Raw genomic sequence first — 24382 nt, forward strand, 5'->3', positions numbered from 1 at the left:
ATCCTATGAAGTCTTTCCTATGTTAAGGCTGATATTAAGAGAAGTGAGTATATTTTTGGCTTCTCATGATCCCTTCTGTTTTTAAATTAAGTAAATAAATGTGTCTAAAACAAAATAAACAATTTCTACATACTCATACACAATTTATTTTTATGAAGCTAGCATATTTAAAATTTTTAGAATGGGAGATATTTTTCAGGCATTTAAATATATTATAATATTCAGCTTTTTGTTTGAAAAGAATTTATGCAAAAGTTCACTTAGGAGAAGAATGAATAGCTTTCCAATGTTATTTTCAAATTTCCCCTTTACCTGGTCATGTGCTCTTCACATGAGTCTAAATAAAGGTGCATTTCCCCCCTGAAAGCTCTTTATATCCAAAATAGATATACATAGAAAATACTAACAAATGACATGTTTTAAAGTGTCTTTTCATTGTATTTATAATTGGGGTTCCATGCCATAGGCCCTGTGCAGGTCAAAGGACAGCCTTGAGGGGCCGGGTCTCTCCATTCACCTTTATGTGGGTTCCAAGGATTGAACCTGGGTTTTTAGGTTTCCTCGAAAGCACCCCCAAGACATTGTGCTGCATTTTGATTAGAGACTAAATAATAACTGGTTCTATTTCTTAAAATATTTTTTTTTAAAAAAAGATTTATTATGTTTACAGTGTTCTGTCTGCAGGCCAGAAGAGGGCACCAGATCTCGTTACAGATGGTTGTGAGCCACCATGTGGCTGCTGGGAATTGAACTCAGGACCTCTGGAAGAGCAGCTAGTGCTCTTAACCTCTGAGCCATCTCTCCAGCTCCTCTTAAAATAATTTTAAGAGCCGGGCGGTGGTGGCGCACGCCTTTAATCCCAGCACTCGGGAGGCAGAGGCAGGTGGATCTCTGTGAGTTCGAGACCAGCCTGGTCTACAGAGCTAGTTCCAGGACAGGCTCCAAAGCCACAGAGAAACCCTGTCTCGAAAAACCAAAAAAAAAAAATAATAATAATTTTAAGACTCTTAAGGGAAGGAAAAGTTTCTTATGCTTCTAAGCCCACACACATCCCTCATAGTTTATCCTGCAAACACATTGAATACATATTTATCACTCTGTGTGCATCGTCTCATGCTGATGGTCTTAGGTAAAAACAAGATATGTGTAGTGTAAAAACATTTTAAAGGTTCAGGGGCCAGCAAAAGGGCTCAGCAGATAGAGGCGCTTGCCATGCAAGCCTGAAGAACCTGAGTTCAATTCCCCAAACCCACGAAAAAGTAAAAGGAGAAAACTGACTCAACAGAGGTGTCCTCTGACCTCCCATCTGTACCATGGCACATGCTCTCCCCATCATTCACACACACTAATTGTTTTTAAGTTTTTTATATGAAGTTCAAATGACCAGTTAATACTGAGTAGAGTGTTCATTTTCTTGTTCATCAGGGACTGTAAATCAAGACCAACATAGTGAAGTACTTTATATTTTGAATTATAGGTGTCTATGATCCAAAAGTTGGATAGAAATAAGTGTTGGTGAAGAGTTAGAAAAATTAGAAGCCATATAAACTGTTAATAAAAATGTTAAAATCGTGTTGCCTTTGGGAAAGTTTAGCAGTGCCTCTAAAAGCTCAGCTGAGGGCAGGAGGTGCCTGGCCTTCTAGACTCCACCCACAGCAAGGGAAACGCATGCTTGCGCCAAAGCTTGTTCACCAACGTTCATAACAGGGTTATTTATAGAAACCAAAGGGAAAACAATGTGAATCTATGTGGAATAAAATATAGTATAGCCATGAAGTGGAATCTTATTCAGCAATGAAAATGCACTCAGAACATGCTTCGACATAAACGGACCTTGAAAATGTGCCAAGTGGGAAAAGACAATCACAAAAGACCACATACTATGATTCCATCTGTTTTTAATCTTTAGATCTATCCATTTTATTTTATATGGTATGAGTGTTTTGGCTACATGTATATCTGTGCACTCTATATGTGACTAGTGCCCTCAGAGAACAGAAGAGGGCATCAGATATCCTGGAACTGGAGTTACAGATGGTTGTGAGCCATCATGTGGGTGCTGAGACTCAAACCCAGGTCCTCAGCAAGGATAGCAGTGCTCTAAACTGAGCCACCTCTCCAGCCCCACTAGGATTCCATTTCTCTGAAGTGTCTACAATTGGCAGTTCTGTAGAGACAGAGGTCCATTTTCAGCGGTTGCCAGGTCAGGGAGGGCTGGCTTGTGAGAATAAGAGGCAGACAGCTGCTAATGAGTATGGGATTTCTTTTTGGAAAGATGAAAATATTCTGAGATGAAGCGTGGTGAGAGCTGCCCGTATCTGTGAACACACTGAAAACTGTTGAGCTACACACTTTAAGCTAATGGACTGTGTGCTTTGCAAATTATATCTCAATAAAAGTGTCACATTTTTTAAAATGCAGTTTCTCAAGCCATGTAAATGATGAAAGAAGAATTATATAGAAGGTTAAAAGTAAAGGGTGAGTCACCAGGGTACGTGGAGAAATCCCAGCTTGGGAGCAGTCTTATACCCAGCAATTGGATCATTAAAAAGGGCTCTGGAATGAATTTCTCTAAGAAGTGAAGATGTATGTAAGAAGTAAGAAACCTGGTTACCTTAGTTACAGGGAATGGCAGGGATTCTCTTTTAAGGGAACACTGGCCTGTCATTAGTCAGAACTTGGTGACTCTGACCCTGCCTGCCAGGTGACCTACTGTGTAAGTGAATTTGTGGCAGAAGAAATTAGTATTGGAAATATTTCTAGTTGGCAGAAGTTAAACAGAATAAAAAATATGCCCTGGCTACACCACTTCACTTTTTAATTGTATTGTACATTGTGTCAAGAAAATGAAAATGATTAAGCTGGTCCAGCGTGGAGAATGTTGGTGACTCTATAGTGAGAACATTTGCTTGAGCAAACCATTGCTGCATGGATTTTTCTATTTAATATTAAAGCCAGAGGCACCGAGTCAGGTAGAGAGTGTGGGTCACAGAAAACTGTTCTTTCTGGCGAGAAAACAAAAGCTGTGGGCGTCTTTCTTTAGAAAGCCCTGCGCGTCCTGCAGGACAGCAGTCTCCCCAGCACAGGAGCCTTCAGTTGGCATGTGTTGTAAGGCCAGCTTTCTCTCAGAAATATTGTGTGTGCGTGTGTGCACATGCTCCAATGACAGAATCCCTCCGGGCCGGTGTTGTTGTATTTCCAGAGACTCCCTTTCCACTTCCCTTCCCCCACCCTCCCCTCTTGTAAATTGGCTTATTAAAACTGGGTCTCAAGCCCTCCTTTTTTCCTTTGTGATAGCCTTGTTCTTGGGTTTTCGGTGTAGAGCTAAAAATTCAAGGCAGATTTCAGTTACTAGGATAATTTTCTTTGAATTTTAAATTTTTCTAAGCAAATGCATAGATTTTTAATGAACCTGGTATTCAGTGGATTTGCTTTAAATTTATCTGGAGAGTTACTTTCATGATTGATTTATTAGCCCTTTGAAAGTATAAAAAGTGGTATCGGTAGCTCATGAAGACTGAGAAACATCATCACATTTTGTTTAGCATCTTTTTAAAACCAATTAAAAGCTTTTCTAAAATGGATTGAACAGGAGAAAATAAAACATGTTCCCTAGGTCTTTATTTCAATCAAGTTTCCCTGTGTTCTGCGGGAGAAGAGATCGAGGGGGGTTAGAAAGACTGAAAAGGGCTGTCCCAGCAGGGAGCCGAGCCGGAGAAAAGGCCTCTCTGAGAACTCCGCAGCCACAGCTCAGAAAGCTCCCAGCCTGCTTCATCTACATGCAGAGTCACACAAGGCATGGGGGCGCTCACCGGCACACAGGGGCTTCACATGTGCTTCCCCGCTGATTCCTGTGAAAAGCTAACAATTGGCTCGGAGGGTGAAAGACCACTGCAGTCACCCTCCCTGAGCTGGACGTACAATTTGTCCAGTGTTAGGAAATGTCCGGCTTAGCAGTGAGAGGCTTGAAGACACCCCTCCTTGCAATGAGATCCTAATGCCGGCGCTTTTACTCCATAACACTGGGACTCTTTTCAAGGCTTGCAGATTTATGGAAGTTGTGGCAGGGGGCAGGGGTGCTTTTCCAAATCTGGAGGATGAAAGCCGAGGTCTCCATGTCATGGAAGAGCCCCAATAAGGCGGGAAGGACAGGTGAACCGCTTGTACCAGCGACACCAGTGGCTTTAATGTTTCCTCTGGGGTCTCTAATGTCATGCTTAAAACAATGGCTTTATCATTTGGAAGACAAGTGCCTAAAAAGAGGCTCTTCAGGCCGTAAAACAGCACAATTTCCCCGTTTCCTCAACAAGTCTAGGGGTGTTCAAGCCATTAACTGGCTTCTTAATTCTGGGTGTTCCTAACATTGTTTGGGATCACACTGGAAGCCCCACTAGAATGGAATAGAATGGAATGGGATGGGATGGGATGGGATGGGATGGGATGGGATGGGATGGGATGGGATGGGATGGGATGGGATGGGATGGGATGGGATGGGATGGGATAGGATAGGATAGGATAGGATAGGATAGGATAGGATAGGATAGGATCGCATAGAATAGAATAGCCTTGCAGTCAGTGAAAAACCAATCCCCCTTCTCAGTGCCTCCCAACCTTTTATCATGGCATATAGAAATGGCACCTGGTCACATATGTGAGTAAGGTCAGGGACCCATGGCACAGGTACCCTTGGCCTTCTCCTCAGCTATGGGAATCAACATGTTTCTTCACGTGTAACTTGTTTGTGCCATAGCAATAGTTTGCTCTTTGGAACTATAAACTTTGAAAAGACTATCTCCAAATATTCCTAGTGATATTACTGCAGGAAAGCTCAGACCTGCTAGTTAAGAGCTTAAACTGGAGTTGACTGCAAGACTCGACTGCTCTAGTGCCTAGGAATAGGTTTTGTTCTTTAGAGGAAAGGAAACGGGATGTGCTGGGCATGCTTGTAATCCTGACTCTCTAGGGAGCAGGAGCAAGTGGACTGAGTTCAAGGCCAGCCTGGGCTACATTGTGATACCCTGTCCCAGAGAGAAAGAAAGAGAGACAGAGAGAGAGGGAGAGGGAGACAGGTGTGGTGGGGCTCACACATATAATCCTAGCCTTTAGGAGGTCGAAGCAAGAGGATCAGAAGTTCAAGGTCATCCTTAGCTAGACTGGTAAGGCCAACCTGGGCTATATGAGTTTCTGTCTCAAAAAAGATTTGTGAGGGAAGGTATTTGGGGAAAAACTATAGCTAGGCAGGCAGTAATCTAGTTACTATTCTTTGGGAGAGTATCCAATGAAATATTCTTTAAAAAAGAAAAAGAGAAACTACAGATCTCTGGACAGGTCTGTGTTTTCCATGGGTTTTGTTTTAATGGCACGTGTCTATAAACAGCACTGTTTTTATGTAATTCTTATCGGACATTTCAGCACAGTCTCAGAGTAGCTGCGTTGTTAGGAAGGTCTTGGTAATATTGGGCACCTCCTCAGGCATTGGGTGGCTTTAGTGAATAAACAGATAATGGAAGACTGCAAGCCCCACAGGCCTAAGCATGAGAATCTCTCCATCTATCTGTTTAGAATTAACTCTGGCTAATGACGGCAGCGTGACTCAGTGAGACGTGGAACCGCTTCTGCAGGGGTGCCATCATCTTGACTGCAGCGTGACTCAGTGAGACGTGGAACCGCTTCAGCAGGGCTACAGTCATTTTGCCAGATGCATTGTAACCACTTGACAGGGTGACTTCTGCAGTGGGCTTCTTTTTCTTTACCATTACTAATTTAAAAAATAATGATTGGCCTAATTTTTCCATTTAGTAAGTCAAGGATATTATATAGCTACTATGCTTCATAAGACTATTTTATATGCACTTTTCTTAGAATAGGCTTTCTTGGAAAGTTACATGTAAATTGAATAAAATATGTAAGTATAGAATAGTTTCAGATGAATCAAAAAATAGTAAAAGACATTTGATGAACCTTTTTATAAAACATTGTTACAAATATCTGAGTAAAATCAGCAGATATCTCAAAGGGTTTGAATATTTTAAACTGGTTTTGGAAGAACACATCTACAGTAGGCATTATTACCAAAATGAGTTCTGGGGTATGTGCGTGCACATGTGAGTGCGTGTTCACTTGCACATGTGTGTGGTGTATATACCATTTTCCAGTAGCACAGAATATCTAAATTTTAATCAGCAGAGACATGTTAATGAGAATTTTACCTCACAGCTAGAACTTGGCCTTGATCTCTTTCATCCTCAGTCAGTTACCCCACTATGACACCAGCTCTGGAGGTGATGGGCCATTCACCTCCTAGGGGTCCCGTCTCTGCAGAATGCACTCTTTGCTTTGGACTTAGGTCATAAATCCTAAGTTCAAGTCTTGGTTCAGATACCTTCTGGCATTATTGCCTTAGACTGGGATCTTAGTTTCTATGTGTATTTCTTTATCTATAAAAGTGAAAAAACTTCTTCTTTTCCTATCCAGTTGAAGGTCAACTAAGATATCATATAGTGAAGGTCTTTATAGATGTGTCGCACACCTTTAATCCCAGCACTCAGGAGGCAGAGGCAGGTGACTGTCCGAGTTCGAGGCCAGCCTGGTCTACAGAGCAAGTTCCAGGACATCCAGGGCTACACAGAGAAACCCTGGGCGGGGCTGTAGTATGAACTGTAACCACATAAGGTGTTAAAGCAAAGACATGCCATGAGGCATCCCTGAGACCTTTTCAGCAGTGAGATAGACAGCTGAGGAACGGACCTGCTGTGCAGAGGGATGCCCAGAGTTCCGCCCCTGACCCCTCCCGTGCAATACTTGGAAGGGAGATGGGTGTCTCACCTCTGTCCACGTTCAGTGAGATTTGCAGGTTAAGTCCTAAGACAAATGCATTTATGAGGGTATTAGAGATTATTATTCTAAAAGAATGAAATAAAGGCAAGAATTTCAGAGCTCAATAAGGCAGGGTATAGAAGTGGGAGAGGGGCTTCCAGCCACCGAGGTCCCTGAAGACCTAATGCTGGGTGCACTTGTGCCCAACCCACCCGTTGCCTTTCCCTGAAGCCCCTGGAGACTGTGGCCCGTGTTCTTCCCAGCTCCTGGTACAACTGAATGGCAGCTCATCTTCCTTCATATGCTCCTGTGCCTAAATTCAGGACACCAATCTCTGAGCATCCCTGGGACTTTATGCCATGCAGTCTGTGCTTAACAGCCTTTGGGTAAAAGCCAATCTTATGAAAGGGCTCTGACAATCAGGAGTCCTGGTGTTTACTGGAAAATAAGTAGCACTGGAACTTGATGACTTTAAGTCAGTTTGTCTGTAACCCCCACACTGTGACAGCCCTCCTGTCATGCAGAGTCCTTTGCACTGGGTGCCAAATACCTGGTGTGTACACACGCATGTACGCACGCGCGCGCACACACACACACACACTTGTGTTTGTTTTGTTCTAGATAGGAGCTCTACATAGCTTAGGCTGGCCAGGAATCTGCAGTCCTCTTGTCTCAGCCTCCCAGATGCTTGGGGCCTGTAGGTGTGTACAGCTCTCTCAGTTGTGTAGATACCGTTTTAGTGGTGGTTATTTTGCAAATCATGGTCTTAACTACACATAGAACTGTTATTAGCAATATAAATAAGAGAACGGGAAAATTCCAAAGACAAATCTGAATCCAGCCATTTAGCTTCTGAGTCTCAGTTTTTTTCATTTGTAAAATGAGAATGACCTTCAAAGGTGTCTGAGTTGTGGGAAATAAGAACCATACTTATGGTCTCTCTGTGTGCATTGTACAGATACACATGCACATATATGTGTGCACACATGTCTAAGCACACATGGAAGCCAGAAGACAACTCCAGGTTGTTTTCTCAGTTGCTGAAACAGGTTCTCTCTCTAGCCTGGAGCTGGCCAAGTAGGCCAGGCTGGCCAGCCAGTGAACTCCAAGAACCAGCCTGCGCCCTCCTTCTCAGTGTTGCAGTGGGAAAGTGGGCTGCACACACAGCTCCCCATGGCCTCTAGGGGTCAAACGCAAAACCTTGTGCTTGCATAGAAAGCACTTTTACCAACTGAGCTATTGTCGGGGTCAAGAACCAGTTCTTCATGAACTGCAAAGCACAGCTCAAGTATTGCCTTATTGTTCATTTCCAAAGAAAACAGACTCCCCAAACAAACAAATAAAGGCAACAGAGAAATTCACCCTGTCAAATCAGCGAGGCTTCAGGGTCTTTGCGTAGGAACCAACCCAGAAAGGTCACAGGAAAGAGCACAGCCATGTGCTGTAGCCCTAGTTGCCAAGTGTCCTGCCTTAGGCAGCTCAGAGCAAGGTGCAGAGGAGCCAACTCAAGAAAAAACAGTGGTATGGGAAGAGACAAGAGAGAGCCACTCATAATGACAGCAGCGAAGCAGATGACCCTCTGTACAGGGGCCCCCAAATGTGGGGACAGAGGTAGGGGTATTGACATACGTTTGAGGCTAGCCTGGGCTATATAGTGAGTTCTAATCAAGCCTGGGTTACAATGTGAGGCCCTATCTCAAAATCAACATACATACACATGCAGGAAAATGGGAGGTGAGAAAGGGGTCTTGTATGCATGTAGTACACTCTTGGGAGGTGGGAGCCGGAGTCTGCAAGTTTAAGAACAGCCTGGCCTACGAACATAGCATGACCTGTCTCAGAAAAACCGCAAGGGGTGGAGTAGATAATTCCCAAACTGTTGTAATTGCCTTTCCGTCAACAGGCCTCCAAACTTGCTATATACAGTCCAGTGCTCTTACAAACAACTAAAATTGGGCTCAGCATCCCCTAAATTCTCATACAAACATTATTCTGAAAGATGGTGTTCTCTGTAAAACACAAAAAAGCAGTGTCTCGGGGCTGGAGAGATGGCTCAGCGGTTAAGAGCATTGCCTGCTCTTCCAAAGGTCCTGAGTTCAATTCCCGGCAACCACATGGTGGCTCACAACCATCTGTAATGAGGTCTGGCCTGCAGATATACACACAGACAGAATATTGTATGCATAATAAATAAATAAAATATTTTTTTTAAAAAAAGCAGTGTTTTATGGTAACAGAAGTTCTACTGTTTCCCTCTCAAGTATGGCTGCTCTATCTAGATGGAAACATTGTAGCTGATTTTTTTTCTGCTTTGCTGTTTCTTATATTTTATAAAATGTCTGCCATAAACCTATATTACTTCAATAATAAGAAAAGAATTTTAATGTTTATATAGTTATTTTCATTTTTAGCCTAGCAACAAAATATTGTTTTATTTTGTTTGCTTTGTTGAGATAGGGTCTCATGTAGCCCACCATGGCCTCAAACAGCATCCTCATCCTCAGAGAAGGAGGCCGCTTTGTTGGAGTTTGTGCAGTGTGTGTTTCTAACCTTGCTTTTTCTTGTAAGATGAATGCTGTACTGTCTGTAAAGTACTCTATGGTAGTGAGAGGGCCCTTTGGCCCTCACAATTGTCCCTGGCTCTGCTCAGTGCTGTGCTTCCCGTCTGAATGGATAATGGTTGAAAACCCATGTAGCTAAAGGTGACCAAGATAAATGGCAGTTGTTATGGTTCAGCTGATGGAAGGGTTGTTTTTCTGATCTATAACATGGCTTTAGACATCTGAGGTTGAAAATGCTTACTGCCAGCTGGGCGGTGGTGGCACACCTTTAATATCAGCACTCAGGAGGCAGAGGCAGGCAGATAGATCTCTTTGAGGCCAACTTGGTCTACAGAGCAAGTTCCAGGACAATCAGAGCTACACAGAGAAACCCTGTCTTGAAAAAACAAAACGACAACAACAAAAAGACATCAAATGAGTTTTCAGTGTCCTTGTATCCCATGCATGGGACATGTGTTCTTATTCTAGGGTCTCTATGGCAACCCCAAGTATGAGGAAGAAGTAAAGAGGGGCTCTCTTCTTCACACAGGGTGCTAGTATGGACAGCAGTGGCAAGTGTGGCCAGGTTTGCACAGACCCCCTGGCTATTTCCAGTCCTCACTCTCAGGAGTTTGTTGCTGTTGTCCCTGTTGCCGTTTTTTTCTGGTTCATGCATAAGCTGGTGTCCCTATGATACCCACCAGTGACAAGGATATGCCTGTACCCAAATAAGCAGGGTGTAGTAGAATTTCATACAAAGGTTCTTGGAAATTTGAAGATATGTTTGGGGTAAGTAAACCATCTTAGGTTTCACTTGGGGCAAGAACAGGAATTCATAAGAAAGCAGGGGCTTCATTTTTTATTGAATCATTGAGTTTTTTGTCTTCATGTGTTTCTACATCGCATGTATGACTGGTGTCCTCAGAGTCTAGAAGAGGGCATGGGATCCCCTGGAACTGGAGTTACAGATAGCTGTGAGTGCTGATAATTGAACCTGATCGTCTATAAGACCAGCCAGTGCTTCTAACCAGTGAGCCATCATCTCTCCAGCCCCCAAAGTGTATTTTTATTTATGAAATGGTATATGTTCAGGCTTGGAAAATTTTGCCATAGATAGATAGATAGATAGATAGATAGATAGATAGATAGATAGATAGATAGATAGAGGTGGGGGGAGAGAGAATCGCAAAATATGCTAAATACTGTGCTAATGAATAAGAATGGTCACCATCCATGTGTCGGTGTGCTCAGCAAAGCATGTTGGCATATGCAGACTGTGTAGAGAAACCCACGTGCCCTTGTGTTAAAGGTTTTGTGCCCCCTAGTTCCTTGGTGACGTTGCTGACAGCTGTTACTTGCAGGACTCCAGGGAGTGAGGTCATCTGCTCCTCTCTGAAGGGCCCTCGCTAGTTTGGTGCTTCTGTCTGGAAGAATTAAGCAGAGCAGGCACCAGGGCCCAGGAGTGTCTTACAGTTAGAGTCACAGGCTGTGGTGTTAGCAGAGCAGGCACCAGGGCTCAGGAGTGGGTTACAGTTAGAATCACAGGCTGTGATGTTAGCAGAACAAGAACACAGTGACTGGGGATGGGGAAGCTTTGTCCATGGACAAATATTTAGAGTTTATTTTTTTATTATTGCTGTGTGTTACCATAATGTTAAAAAACCTCTTCAACCTGAGAGTCCCCCACTTGCTTGTAAAAGAAACTAAATTTTTCATGGGCCACTCAAAGTCTTAGGGGCTTGGGACACTGTCTTAGTGGACAGGTTGTAAGGTTGTGTTCAGTCCTAGACATTAGAGAATTTTGCTTCTTTCTTAGTTCTTATCTGTGTTCTGGGTAATTGAAATTGTTTAGCAAATTGCCTCTTCACAGGTGAGACGCTACTGGACACACTGGATCATGGTCTATGGTAAATGAGGACAGGGTGTGGGGGAAGGGAGGTTCTGAAATACAAACATGATACAGACACACATTGGTACAAAACTTCTAACAGATTGTGCAAAAAGAGAGGTTCCCTGGGGTGAAACCACAGAGGTGGAAATAAAGTTAGAACAGTGATGCCTTCAGAACAGGGGTTAATTTACAAATATCAAGCTGAAAACTGAGCTAGGTGCATCAGGGGCTGGACCAGCTAAGCAGCCTGGGGAAGAAGTCTACACAAGCCATTCCTTTGGCATTAAGAATGGTGTGGCATGGTCAGTACAACTTTATTTTCTTAAGTTATTTAACCTTTTTTTCTAAGAGTTCAGAGGTCATTTTTAGCAGATGTCTATCCCAAACTTGTAATTAGTAGGACAGCTATTGTAGACAGGGGTTTAAAATTGCACAGGGAGCCAAGTGTGGTGGTGCTCACGCTGTTAATCCCAAAGCTGGGGAGGCAGAGGCTGGAGGAGCTTGAGTTTAAGGCCAGCCTGGTCTACAAAATAAGTTCCGGAACTACACAGAGAAACCCTATCTCAAAAAACAAAACAAGACAACAGAAAACAATGAATAAATAAATAAGTAAATAAATAAATAAATAAATAGGATTTCACACTCCTGGCTGCTGTGTCTGAGGCCCCGCGTTCAATTCCCAATGTCTGAAACAAATAAGCAGCCAACGATGAGCCCCGGAAGGTTAATGGAGCCAGTGGGCACGAACTCCAGATTCAGCCCCTTTGTGGAGCTGAGTCCAGGTGTGTCACCTCCCCCCAGGTTCCTCAGCTACCCAATGAGGAAGAGAATAAGAGGACAGGGAGAAGGGAGCCTCCTTAGATGCTGCTCCAAGTGACCCTGGGTCTTTCTCATGAATTGGTTGAGATTCTTTAATATCACAAAGTTGTCTGCTTTTGCCCATTTCAAATCATCTGGAATCCAGGCTCCGGTTTCTACCCCATCAGCCGTGAGTGCCTTCCCTTGTCCTCTGCTCTGCTTACAGCACCAGGTTGGCTACAAAGGGCTAAGCAAAGAATTCGCTCCAGGGTAAAGTCTAATGGAGAATTTAAGTGTAGTTGTCTGCCTAGTTACAGCATGATTTATTTGGAACATCCTTCCTTTGGTATTCAACTTCAGCATTTAACTGAAGGAGGAAAAGTGTAAAAAGAAGGAGAGGAAGCCATTGTAGCGCCAGACATCTGAGCCATGATCCAAAATGCAGGCTAGACGTGCAAAGGCTCAAGAGGCCATCACTGCGGCTGCCCAACTCTTGTTGTATTTGTTTGTTTGTTTGTTTACAGTGCTGGGCCTTAAAGCCAGGTTTTCCACTCGTGAGCAAGCTGTGTGTCACTGTTGCTGGCTGGTTTTCACTGGGTTATGGCAAACCAAGAGTTGAAGGAGACAATAATACTCCTTATCTCACTAACTTGGATTCCTAGCCTCCCATAAATCTCATTTCCTTTGCTAGAGAAGTCGATAGTAGGCAGTCAGTAGCTAAGGGATTGGTCAGCTAAATAGAAAGTTGTGACAGCCTTGGGCAATGACTTAAATTGTAAACAAAGTCCATGCACCACCTAGGCTAGAGTATTTTCACTAAATGTGGTAGTCATAGCATTCAACACTCAGTGCTCAGGGCCGCTGACACTCTGAAATGAAGGCTTCCTGATAAACATTGGTGTAACGTACATTTTTCTAGGGGAGAAGAGAGATCTACTACCCTTGAAAGCCGAACTGGATCGTCATCCTTTCCTTCAACACGTGTTTATTAGCTGTCTGCTGCACAAGGCCCTGTGCTGTCCCTTGGTAGCCTTTCCTACAAAAGACTCTGAGATATACAAGAATAAGCAAATACAGGGCATGAGGTCAAGTGGATAGTGTATAAAAGGTGATTTGATCGTGCACCAACAGAGCAGAGCAAAGGAGAGGACGCAGGGTGGGTGGGGCTTGAGAAAGCTGTGGAAAAGCTGGCATTCGAGCGAACCCTTGGCAGAGGGAAAGCCATGCTGATGGGGAAAGGAAGTGTCTTGGGAAAGAGACTGTGGGTGCCCGTGCATATGCCAGGCAGCTGGGCCCAGTGCTTCAGAGACTGGGCAGGAGAGATGAAGTGGTCAGATGTCTAATCACTGCAATGAGGGAGCAATGAATGGGGTCAGGCACAACTGTTCTTAAGGCCTCGGTAGCAGATGACACAAGCTGTATATACCCTTCCCAGGATATGCCATCTTTGTGTGGAGGAGTCTGGTGCTGAGATAATCTACCCCACATCTGTCGCCCAACTGCAAATGATGGTGCTTGTCCCCTTTTTACTGTACAAACTGCCCAGCCTTCAGAAGAACTCCATTGCTTTCCTCCTTACCCCCAGGCTGGCATCAAAAGCACCCCAATATGTGTAGGCTATGGACTAAAGGGTGCAGTACCCTTTGGGGGAGATTTACTCAGAACTGACATGGTACCCATGTGGCTGCTTTGTCCCATGCTACGAGAGGAGAGCATCCTGCAGGCATGTGCCAGGATCCTTTCTCTCCATCGGTGCTTTCTCCTTAGGACCCTTCTTTGGTTTCTCCTGATGCTTTTTATGTTAACTCTATCTCCTTCCTTTCTTTAGCATTCCAAGTCTTCCTTTCATTGGCTGCCCACATCTCTCCAGAGAGACTTGGTGCTGTGGCTCAGGGCCTCCCAGTACCCACAGAGGGTTTAGTAGCATTTGAGATCTATCCTGCTCTCTCGGGGGCCTTGTTCGTGCCCACTCTATGCTGCCACTCCAGGTTGCCCCACTCTGAGACACTCCACGCTTCTCCAAGTCTCCACAGCCATTGCCATGTAATGTTTTCTGGTACGTGACTTGGTAGTGGCCCCTGTGTGCTGGCCACCTAAATTGCAATCGCTTTGAAGATGCAAACTAAATTTCATCATTCGCCTACCTAAAATGACGAAGTTCTTGCTAATGTTCCAATTAGTGAATGTTAATTTCATCTTTTTCTTACTGGGTTTACAAATTCCTAATGTTCTGACATTTTTTTTTCACTCTTTTCACAAAAACATCAGATTGTAATCATTAGAAAATAGAGGTTAAGGCCCATCCCACATGGCAGATCTGAACCTCGCTTTTAAAAATTCACTTCTTAATCCATCCCAGGGTTTCCGATTGTTCCGGGTTAATTCTTCTTACCGAGGGTGTTACATTTGCCGCGGTGAATGGCAAGAGCAGCCTTTCGTTCCCGCATAACTGACTTCACTTTTGTTGCTGGGTTGGAGCCAGCCCTTCCATTTCACTGCAGTTATTATATTGGTGGCATTTTTTTATTTAGGAAAAGAAAAAAAAAGCTTTATTCCACATGAACTTTTGTTACAAATCAGTTGATTGGGGCCAATCAATGGCAGACCTCTGAAAGGCTGTGGATTATCTGGTTAGCCCTTTGTGTGGCAAAAGGCTTAGATGCTGCTTGGCTCTTGGCTCATTCTTCATCCTGTAAAGAAGTGGATTTTTGAAGGATCAACACCTGACTGAGCCCTGCCTTTTTCATGGTAATGTTTTCACCTGAGTTGCTTCTTATAGTGCTAAGACTTGGTTAACTAATACTTATTTAACCTTGGAACAATGTCCATCCTAATCCGATTGGCAGATCGTCATTTTATTTGGGCCTTTTCTGTGTCGCCTCGGGGACCAGCAAATCTCAGGAGAGGATGCTGGGAGCGACTCCCTGCCCCCCAAATAGGTTACTACTGCTTTGTTTCCTCCTTCCATGGGACGTGTTTGGGCACTGTGGTCTTTCAACCCGTAACCACACATTAGCAAGATAGATTTCCTCTTTGGATCGATTCCGCCTCTTCTAAAGCCACACTCCCATGGCATGCTGCTGGCAGCTCCTGTCCTTCAAAGGAGACCCGGTGTGGTTCCTTGCATTAGTCCATCTGCAGCTGTTTCTCCATGAGAACACTTCCAGATGAACATTACCACTAATTAATACACAAAACGATCCAGCACAATTTAATTATTTGGTAATGTTTTTCAGTGTTTTCTTAAAGATGATGCTTTACATGTCAAGGCCTGAGCTTGCCTGGGTCATGACCTCTCCACGGTGTTTGCAGTCTTGTTAAACAAGAAGACAGGCAAAACATAAATTAGCGTCTCCATTATAAGTTACCCCACACTTCCCAATCTTTCAACACCGTGAAGACATCTAAGTGGCTGTAGGAAAAGTTGCTCGAGGAAGATAGTGGTGGTTGGGAAGTCCACCTTTCCATAGTGAGCCAGAAGCATCTACAGAGCCGCTCTTGAAAGAGCCCAGTGTTTCTGTCCATGAGAGGAGAGCGATGAGGGAGCCGAGCAGAGGGTGTTAGGCACCTAAGGGGCAGAAGACAGCTGACATTCCTTAGTTATGGCCAAGACAGGAGCATCACCAAGCTCAGGAGTAGAGGGCCAGCTTGGGCACATAACCAAACCCTAAAAACAGTATCCATTCTAATGAGACTGAATGAGATTGTTCCAGCTTTTGTATCTGTTAGCTTTGGGGAATGTGTTCCAAAGTTAGCATTAGAATTTATTGCTAAAAGTATTTCTTTTTTAGTATAGAAGCCTTTTTTGTTATAGTAGAAACATATAACTGTGTTCATGAGTGTGATTTACCTCAGGACCCAGCTTTTGATATGTTTTTGCTGTTGGACCTCTGCTCCCTCTGACTTCATGTCTTTCCTGCTCATCCTCTGAATCAGCTCACCCATTGCTTAAGACTTGGCCTGCAGACTCCTCCCCACAGAGAGCCCAGCCTCTTCTGCCAGGTTCCCTCTGGGTGTAGAATATGCCTCTTTTCCATTTGGCATAGTCTGTGGGCTTTCCTGTTGTTTTTATCTTTCTACCTCTCTATGCAAGGTCATTCCACAGTCATTCAGGAACTTGGCAAATGTCTGTTGATAAGCATTTGATTTTTTTTTGGTTGATATGTTTTTTTTTTCTAGTTAATTTATTGACCAGTAATAATGATTAGCCTTTAATCTGTATATATCACAAATAAATTTCTACCATGGAATCTTTGCACAGTCATATATTAAACCAAGGAACTAATTATGTCATGAGGGTTTCTTTTTTTTTTTTTTTTTTTAAATTTATTTATTTATTATGTATACAACATTCTGTCTCCACATACGCCCACAAGCCAGAGGAGGGCGCCAGATCTCATTACAGATGGTTGTGAGCCACCGTGTGGTTGCTGGGAATTGAACTCAGGACCTTTGGAAGAGCAGCCAGTGCTCTTAACCACTGAGCCATCTCTCCAGCCCTGTCATGAGGGTTTCTGAGTGCATGCATGCGTGTATGTGTGTGTGTGGTGTATTTCTGTGTGCACACATACATATTCTAGAACTTGAACATAGTCTCTGTGCATGTAGGCAAGTACTCTACCAGTGAGCCACAGCCTGCCTTCCACTTTATTTCTTATGGGACTTCGTGGTGGGGCATTGTTATTCTTGGCACAGAGTGGACAAAAGCTGTCGACAATTAGTGATATAATGTGTGCAAAGCCCACGTTGAAGGTTTTAGAGGTTTGGGGGTGCAGAGGGGATTGTTTACTTTGGAGACAAGATCTCACTATGCAGCCCTGGCTAGCCTGGGACTTACCATGTAGACCAAGCTGGCAGAGACCGGCAGATCTCTGAGTTAGGGGCCAGCTAGTCCACATATTGGGTTCCAGGCCAGCCACAGCTACATAGTGAGACCCTATATAACGCTACTTCCCATCACGCCCACACCATGCTACCTTGAGAATGAGACTGTAGCATACACTCAGTGTCTCTGGCCTTGGTTTGGTGTTCCCCGGTTTACTGGTCCCCTCTGCTGGCATCAGTGGGAAGGGCCCACTTCATTGTTGCTGCTTCTGAGTTGTGGCATCTATGCCTTGTTTCGTTTTATTCGGAAAATTCTGGGGGTTTGTGGGTTTTGCCTACTCGTTTATATGCACAAATAAGTGGATTCTGCTCATTTCATTCAAGCTTCCTCCAGTCTTCTCATTGGTCTTTTTATCTGCATAGTAACACATCTTTCTCTCGGTAACCAGGGCCGCAAACTTCTCATCATCGGGACCACCAGCCGCAAAGATGTCCTTCAGGAAATGGAGATGCTTCATGCCTTCAGCACCACCATCCACGTGCCCAACATCGCCACGGGAGAGCAGCTGCTGGAAGCTTTGGAGGTAAAGATGAGTCACTGTTAGAAACTGTCTATCAGAAAGGAGTTGAGGCCTGAGATAATGCAGAAGGGTCCTCAGTCACAGCAACCAGCATTTAGTGGAACATCAAGCTAGAGTGTGGGACTCTTCACTGCTTTTCAGAAGCTAGAAGAGGACACAAAGGAGAGTGGATAAACTTCTCATTCCTGAGTGTGGGCAGCACACAGACTGCAGGGGTCAGTCACTCTCTTCCCAGCATCGGATCCTTCTGGATCACACAACAGGGGCATGAATGGGTGTGATGTGGGGGTCATCACTGTTTCTTCACAGTGGCTGGTAGCACATTTTGTTGCATTTAATAAATCAGAACAATGATTAAAGCCTTTGAAACTACAAAAAAAAAAAAAAAAAAAAGCTACCCAAACTCCACAACTTTATAATGTGAAAATGTTTCCCTAATTGTTGAAGCGTTTAATTTAAAAACTGAATATTAGTGTACACATGACTAGATGAAATCTGTTGGAAAATATGATGTAAGTTGTTTGGTGTGGGAGAGTCAAGGAGACTTCTTAAAGGTCCCACCACTTAAGAGTGGCCGTGTGCCCCCACAGACTATTGAGAGTGGCCGTGTGCTCCCCACGGACTATTGAGAGTGGCCATGTGCTCCCACAGACCACCTAAGAGAGACCGTGTGCTCCCCACAGGCTATTGAGAGTGGCTGTGTGCTCCCACAGAGCAGAAGTCAGCAAAAGTATTTCTTGGTCACCTGTTTGAGCAGCCTTTTGTAGCTGGGATGAGTAATCATAGATTAGAGCTGTTTTCCCCCAGAAAATATGTCTCTAAGTTTACTAAAGGTCTCTAGAAAAATAGGATAAGATATGTCTCTTTCAGACAAGGTAATCTTAGCATCAGGGAGGCTAAGGCAGGAGAATTAACTGTGAGTTTGAGGAGAGTCTGGGCTACCGAATAAGACCTTGCCCTTGTGTGATCACATGTGGCTAGGAGGGTCAGTTCATCCTGGTCAGCTAGCTCCTCCCACTGTTCATGTAAGGGCGAATGTTGGGGTGTGTGCTGTAGACAGGACTTCATTATTGTTTATTGCTTTTGTAGCTTTTGGGCAACTTCAAAGATAAGGAACGCACCACGATTGCTCAGCAAGTCAAAGGGAAAAAGGTCTGGATAGGAATCAAGAAGTTACTAATGTTGATTGAGATGTCCCTGCAGGTAAGCTGATTTCTTCTCTGTGGAATCGCAGGAGTGGAGGTGGCACACCAGGAGGGGGGCCTGCGTTCCTCTCCCAAGGCTCAGGGACACTTGTGCCATCCTTAATCTTCAGAAACAGATGAGAAGAGCGTAGTGTACGCTCTTTTAATTTTAATTTTAATGTAGAGTTATTAGGCCTGACAGTCAGAAAGGACTTCAAAGAGCCATGTGCACAGGTTGTTAGCGAGTTAGTCCCGGTCACACACTCTCTACTATAGTACTCTACGCAGGGTCAGTAGTGACTGCACAGACCTAAGAGATGTGTAAGGACGACACAGGGACTTGTGCAGATTAGACATGGCCTCTGTGCATGTCCCCTGCCCTCTCCTAGAAATTTTTTTCTTTTCTTTTTGTTGGTTTTTTTGAGGCAGCCTTTCTCTGTGTAGCCCTGGGTGTCCTGGAGCTCTCTATGTAGATGTGGCTGGCCTCAAATTCAGAGATCCGCCTGCCTCTGCCTCCCTAGCGCTGGGATTAAAGGTATGCACCACCACCGCCCAGCTTCCTAGCAGTTCTGTGTAGACTGCTGGAGGTTTAAAGCATCCCGACTCCTATAGACCACACATCCTCATAGGCAGAGGAGACCACGTGGGTACTTCCTTGTATCTACTGCAGCTCCCTCCTTCTTCTGGAACTCCTTGCTTCCATGTGCTTCTACACATGCACACACATGTGCACCATACATGTGTGCAGATTAAGAAGGTCTGTGTGTTCACACACCTGGGCTGCCACCCACTGTGCACGGCCCCAAGGCCAGCTCAGGACATATCAGAGTACTCAGGAAATCTCCCTTGAACAAATGAGTGGATGAATGAATGAGTTTGGAGACTGGAGTTATTCTAAGCACGTGCGTTGCTGGGCAGCCCTGCCCTTGCCAGCGTGAGCAGTGGGATTTCTCGCTTCACGTTTATAGCTGAAGGAAGCTCTTGGACCAATAAATGTAAACTACGGAGAGAATCGTTTTCATTCTCTCTGATAAACTTAACAAAATTAAATTTTTGTGGTTTTCAGAAACCAAAAGTTTCCCCAGCTTCCAGCAACTGTTTTTAAGTCGATTTATATATTTTCCATTATGAGCAGTAGATTAGAGCTGTAGACTGAGCGCTGTGCTCAGGCTTATTCCTGGTAAAGGCATACATACAGGTGTACTGGCTCTGTCCCTGAGAAGATAAATCTGTCAGAAAGTCAGCTCTACCCTTTTTTTCTCCGTTTCAGTACAATCTTTTAAAATAATTGCATAGAAGAAACTATGTGAGTTTTTCTCCCCACCCCGCCTTCCTCCTCTTCCTTTGATGCCCGCAGCTCAGTGATCATCCTAATACCTGTTGTGTGGGGAGGGTGAAAGTGGGAGTGGGGTGTTCGGCCTAATCGCCAGCGACTGACACTTCATAGGCCTGGAGTTTGAACCCCTTCACGTCAAGTGGATTCCGTGCAGCTGAGTGACTTCTCTTTAGATCTGCCCCAGGAGCCGACCGGGGTGGAGAGACATGTAGTCGAGCAGAGCGGAAGTCGTGCTCACGCTGCTCGCCGTACCGATTTTGTTAAAACTTGCTCGGTGTTGAGGATCTGCTCTGACTGGATGTCACCTGAGGGAATAAAGTCATTTATCTAGATTACTTTTTCCTCCCTTTCTCTTGACTTTTAATTCCATAGCTACAGGCAAGTCAGTAAGTCGTTCCTCACACATATTAAATATAGTTAATGGGCGAAGACCTGCATGTACTGACTGCAGCGAGCTCCAGCCGGTTCCATTTTTTAGAAAGAACTTTGACAATTGATTCATGTGTAATTCTAGTCTCCAAGAGGAAAAATGGTTCTTTTGTTAGCTGGTCGCACTTTTTCCTAGTTCTTTGTAGCCTGACCCCTTAACTTTGATACATTTGAAACTTGTGTTCACTATTTTGCTGGAGACAGAGGAGAACCTTTTTTACAAAGTGATTGGAGGGGAATTTGATTACACAGCTGCCCGCAGCTGTGCACAGGGGAGCAGAGCGTTTGCAAGCTGCTCTCAGAGGGCGGGGAGTTTCTCTTGGGAACGGACTTCTGCGTACATGCTTTAAAGGTGAGGTGTTTCTCACACGAAAAGTTCATTCTAGGGAATTAGAGATGTTTATAATGATAGTCTTCCAGATCACCTCCGGTCTAGTCTCTGTCAGGCCAGTAAGAATACCACACACTTTGCCACAGTGGAGAAAACTGGAGACAAAATGACAGCTACGAGAGCTCCTGTCTCAGAGCCCACCATCTTGGCTTGGGTTTGTGACTCACTGGCAGCCAGAGACCAGGGGTCCCAAGAGCCCAACAGCACTTTCCGCTCCCTTAGGTGTGGCAGCATCTCCACCAATCCCAAAGGAGCATTGCTGCTGGAAAAGCCAGGTCACCAAGTATGTGGAAGTCAGAACTGTATTTTGGTCCCTCAATCAACCTCAATTAGGTTTCTTCAAGTTCTGCCTTCCTCCTTCAGTCAGATGTATGAAGTAGATGTCATTTGAACTCCTGGGAGTCAGAGCACCGGAACCCCCGAGAGCACATCGGCTGGTCTGTGGTGATGCCTTCCTGGTGTGTTTCTCCTCCTCATGCCAATATAGCCGAGGGAGCACTTGGCTGAGGTGCCCTTGAAGGACCAGTGGCTTCTCCATATTGGGAAGTCCCACTGGCTTCTAAATGACATGATTTGCTCTATTATGCTTCAGTACATTCGCCAGGAGTGCCCCTGGAAGCGTGCGGTCAAACCTGGCCCTGGTGTGAAAGAAGCGCTCTTTTTTTTTAATTTTTTTTTTTTTTATTTTGGTGAAAAGCGCCACCGACATGTCCTCTCTATTTCTTCTGATGATTTAGATGGATCCTGAGTACCGCGTGAGGAAATTCTTGGCCCTCTTGAGAGAAGAAGGCGCGTAAGTATATGCCATCCTTGGGAGCACCCACTGCAGGTCCCCAGTCTGCAAGGTCCCAGGGCTTCCCCTGAGCACCAGTGCAGCGCCATGCACAAGTCTGATGGTTTCTTTCCTACATAACCTTCTTTCCGTGTATCAGCGTCTCCCTGTATTGTAGGTCTGAAGGACCAAGCAAGGAAGTGGGCTGTTCTGTCGGTCTGCTCTCCTTGTCCTGCTTCTCAAAGCGCAGGGGAAACTTGATGGGACATATTTATTGGAACCGCATCTAAAATGCATGGAGCTGTGGCCATTGTCTTTCAGAAGTGCCCATCAAGTAGCAAATGCATGGGAAATGGAGAGAAGGCCCAGAGCTCTTAGTGATTTCTTGGTGAATGTGTTTTTGCGGAGCTCATGGTTTCGTGTCTGCTTTGGGATTTCTTTTGCAGTAGCCCCCTGGACTTTGATTGAAAACGGACTGTTTACAGCAGTGACCAAGGGAAGTGACCAAGGTGAAGATGGCCTGGGTTCGTCACTCAGCGTACTCACGACAGCGAATGGAGTGAACCGCTCGTCACCCTCAGCGCTCTTGTTCTGCATGATTAGTGCGGCCACCTCCCTCGTGCTCCTGACATCCTCGTGTTTCCTGGAAGGTGTGAACTTCTTTAGGCTACTCCGCTTGCCCTCCCATGCTAGCTAAGATGATCCCTGCCTATGTGGGAGGCATGTTGCACCTGTGCACACTGCTCCCGCCACGCCCACCCCCAGAAAATGCTCGGCCTACCAGCAGGTAGGCTTCTCCACATGACCAAGCGCAAAGGTAGACGTCCCGAGGGGCTCACTTGGTGTTCCTCCTTGCTAATGGCTGTGTGTCTGGTTAAAAGGTTCTTCCACAGAATGGTGTTATCTGTGCCTAAAGAAGCAGGCTTTGAATACCTAAGATGTTGTTCTCAATAATTTTCAGATATATTTCCAAGTCGCAATCAGGAGAGCTTCCCTAATCGGAAGTCTGATCATTCCTGCCATGGCTGTGATATGCCCTGAGTGTAATTAATTTGTTCTGTGGTAAGAGATATGCTAATCATTACCACTTGGTAGATGCTGTTAAAACCTTATGAAAGATACATATGGAAAGCTGTACATCCCTAAACAGAAAAAAATATTAAAATAATCTACAAGCCTCTCAGCTCCAATTAGTGTCCAACTCTAAGTGGGTCAGCTCCTTGGGATGATGTCAGAGGCTTATTAGGGCCATATTCTTCCTTTTCCTCAGCCGAATGGCTTACAATTTCCTCTCCCTGTATCTCAAGCGATCTGTAATGTCTAAAGCACATAACTAAGACACTATTATCCAGTGAAGCCAGCCACCTCCTCGTCCTCTCCCTCAGTCCTTGAATATCCATTCCAGTGCATTCCGTTCTTCCGAAACAGGAGGAACTCACCCAGCCCTTTGGAGGGAGATTTGTCTAATCAGTGGGTTAGAAGAAATTTAATTAGGTCGCCATTCATGGTGATGAGTCTTAGGGAGCATGCCCCTCTCCCCACTACTGCTGCTGCTTAAAACACAAAGACAGTGATCAGAAGCCAGTCAGGGGGCTTGATGCCACAGGGGCACCTGGGTGTATGTCTCTGACACTGTCTCCACGGTAGAAGGCAAATCATCTCCTAATCTTGCTATCTGTGTACTTCATTTTGGGTTTTCATCCCTGGCTTATTTTGTGGCTTTAGAAGAGTGAATTGTGAAACTGTGATGCCCGTGGCCAGTACTGTGGTCCCTGTCCATCACCATGGTCCCTGTTGTCTGTGGTCCTGACTCTCCTATCAACAAAGCCGTGTATGGATTAACTTATGTTTCTTGTTCAATGAAGTTAATGTCTTGTGTTTTTGTCCAAAATTATATTGAAAAAAGATAAATATTATATTGTGTAATGCAAATTGAAGGAATGCAATAAAGAGTAAATATACTTGAAATGTTGTGTAGACTAGTATTTTCTGCCAAGCAGCAGCAGTCACTGGCAGGACTGTGTGATGAGAAGCCCCTCCTTGTTTTGGCACAACTAGCGCAGGAGATGGATAAGTATTACAGGGGCTAGAGAGATGGCTCAGCAGTTAAGAGCACCTGGTTTGATCCCCAGAATCTACATGGCAGCTCACAACTGTCTATAACTCACATATTTGGTACACATATATATGCAAGCAAATCACATAAAATAAGTTTTAGGCCAGGCTGATGGCGCACGCCCTTAATCCCAGCAACTGGGAGGCAGAGGCAGGCGGATCTCTGTGAGTTCGAGGACAGCCTGGGATCTGTAAAGCAGTGGTTCTCAACTTGTGGGTTTTGACCTCTTTGGGGTCACACAACCTTTTCACAGGGGTCACCTAGACTTTCGGAAAACACAGAAACTTGTCATTCACAACAGTAGCAAAATTACAGTGATGGAGTAGCAACAAAAGTAATTTTACAGTTGGGGTCACCACGACATGAACTAAATTAAAGGGTCACAGCTTTAGGTAGGTTGAAAACCACTGCTATAAAGAGACTCTGTCTCAAAAAAATAGGTAAAAATAAAAAAAATTAAAAATAGAAAGAAAATATTAAAAAGAAAAAGCTCCTTAGTATATGCTAATATGCAAGAATCTTCATACTTGTGTTTGATAGTTATTTTTACCTTAAAAATCTGAGCTTCTGGGCCGGGCGGTGGTGGCTCACGCCTTTAATCCCAGCACTCGGGAGGCAGAGGCAGGCGGATCTCTGTGAGTTCGAGACCAGCCTGCTCTAAGAGCTAGATCCAGGACAGGCTCCAAAGCCACAGAGAAACCCTG

At 44.6% G+C, this 24382-nt stretch overlaps 1 protein-coding gene across 1 annotated transcript in view; it reads left to right on the top strand.

The window, feature by feature from the left end:
- Nsf (N-ethylmaleimide sensitive factor, vesicle fusing ATPase) overlaps positions 1-23530 on the top strand; it is a 141686-nt gene extending 118156 nt beyond the window's left edge. Inside the window, exons 18-21 of the mRNA XM_057774437.1 lie at positions 17319-17453; positions 18540-18653; positions 21528-21583; positions 22009-23530. Coding sequence (XP_057630420.1) covers positions 17319-17453; positions 18540-18653; positions 21528-21583; positions 22009-22030 — 327 coding nt within the window. The 3' untranslated portion in view covers positions 22031-23530. The remainder of the gene's footprint in view (positions 1-17318; positions 17454-18539; positions 18654-21527; positions 21584-22008) is intronic.
- Positions 23531-24382: the final 852 nt, after the last annotated feature.

Source organism: Chionomys nivalis, chromosome 7, assembly GCF_950005125.1.
Source record: "Chionomys nivalis chromosome 7, mChiNiv1.1, whole genome shotgun sequence".
Taxonomy (NCBI): domain Eukaryota; kingdom Metazoa; phylum Chordata; class Mammalia; order Rodentia; family Cricetidae; genus Chionomys; species Chionomys nivalis.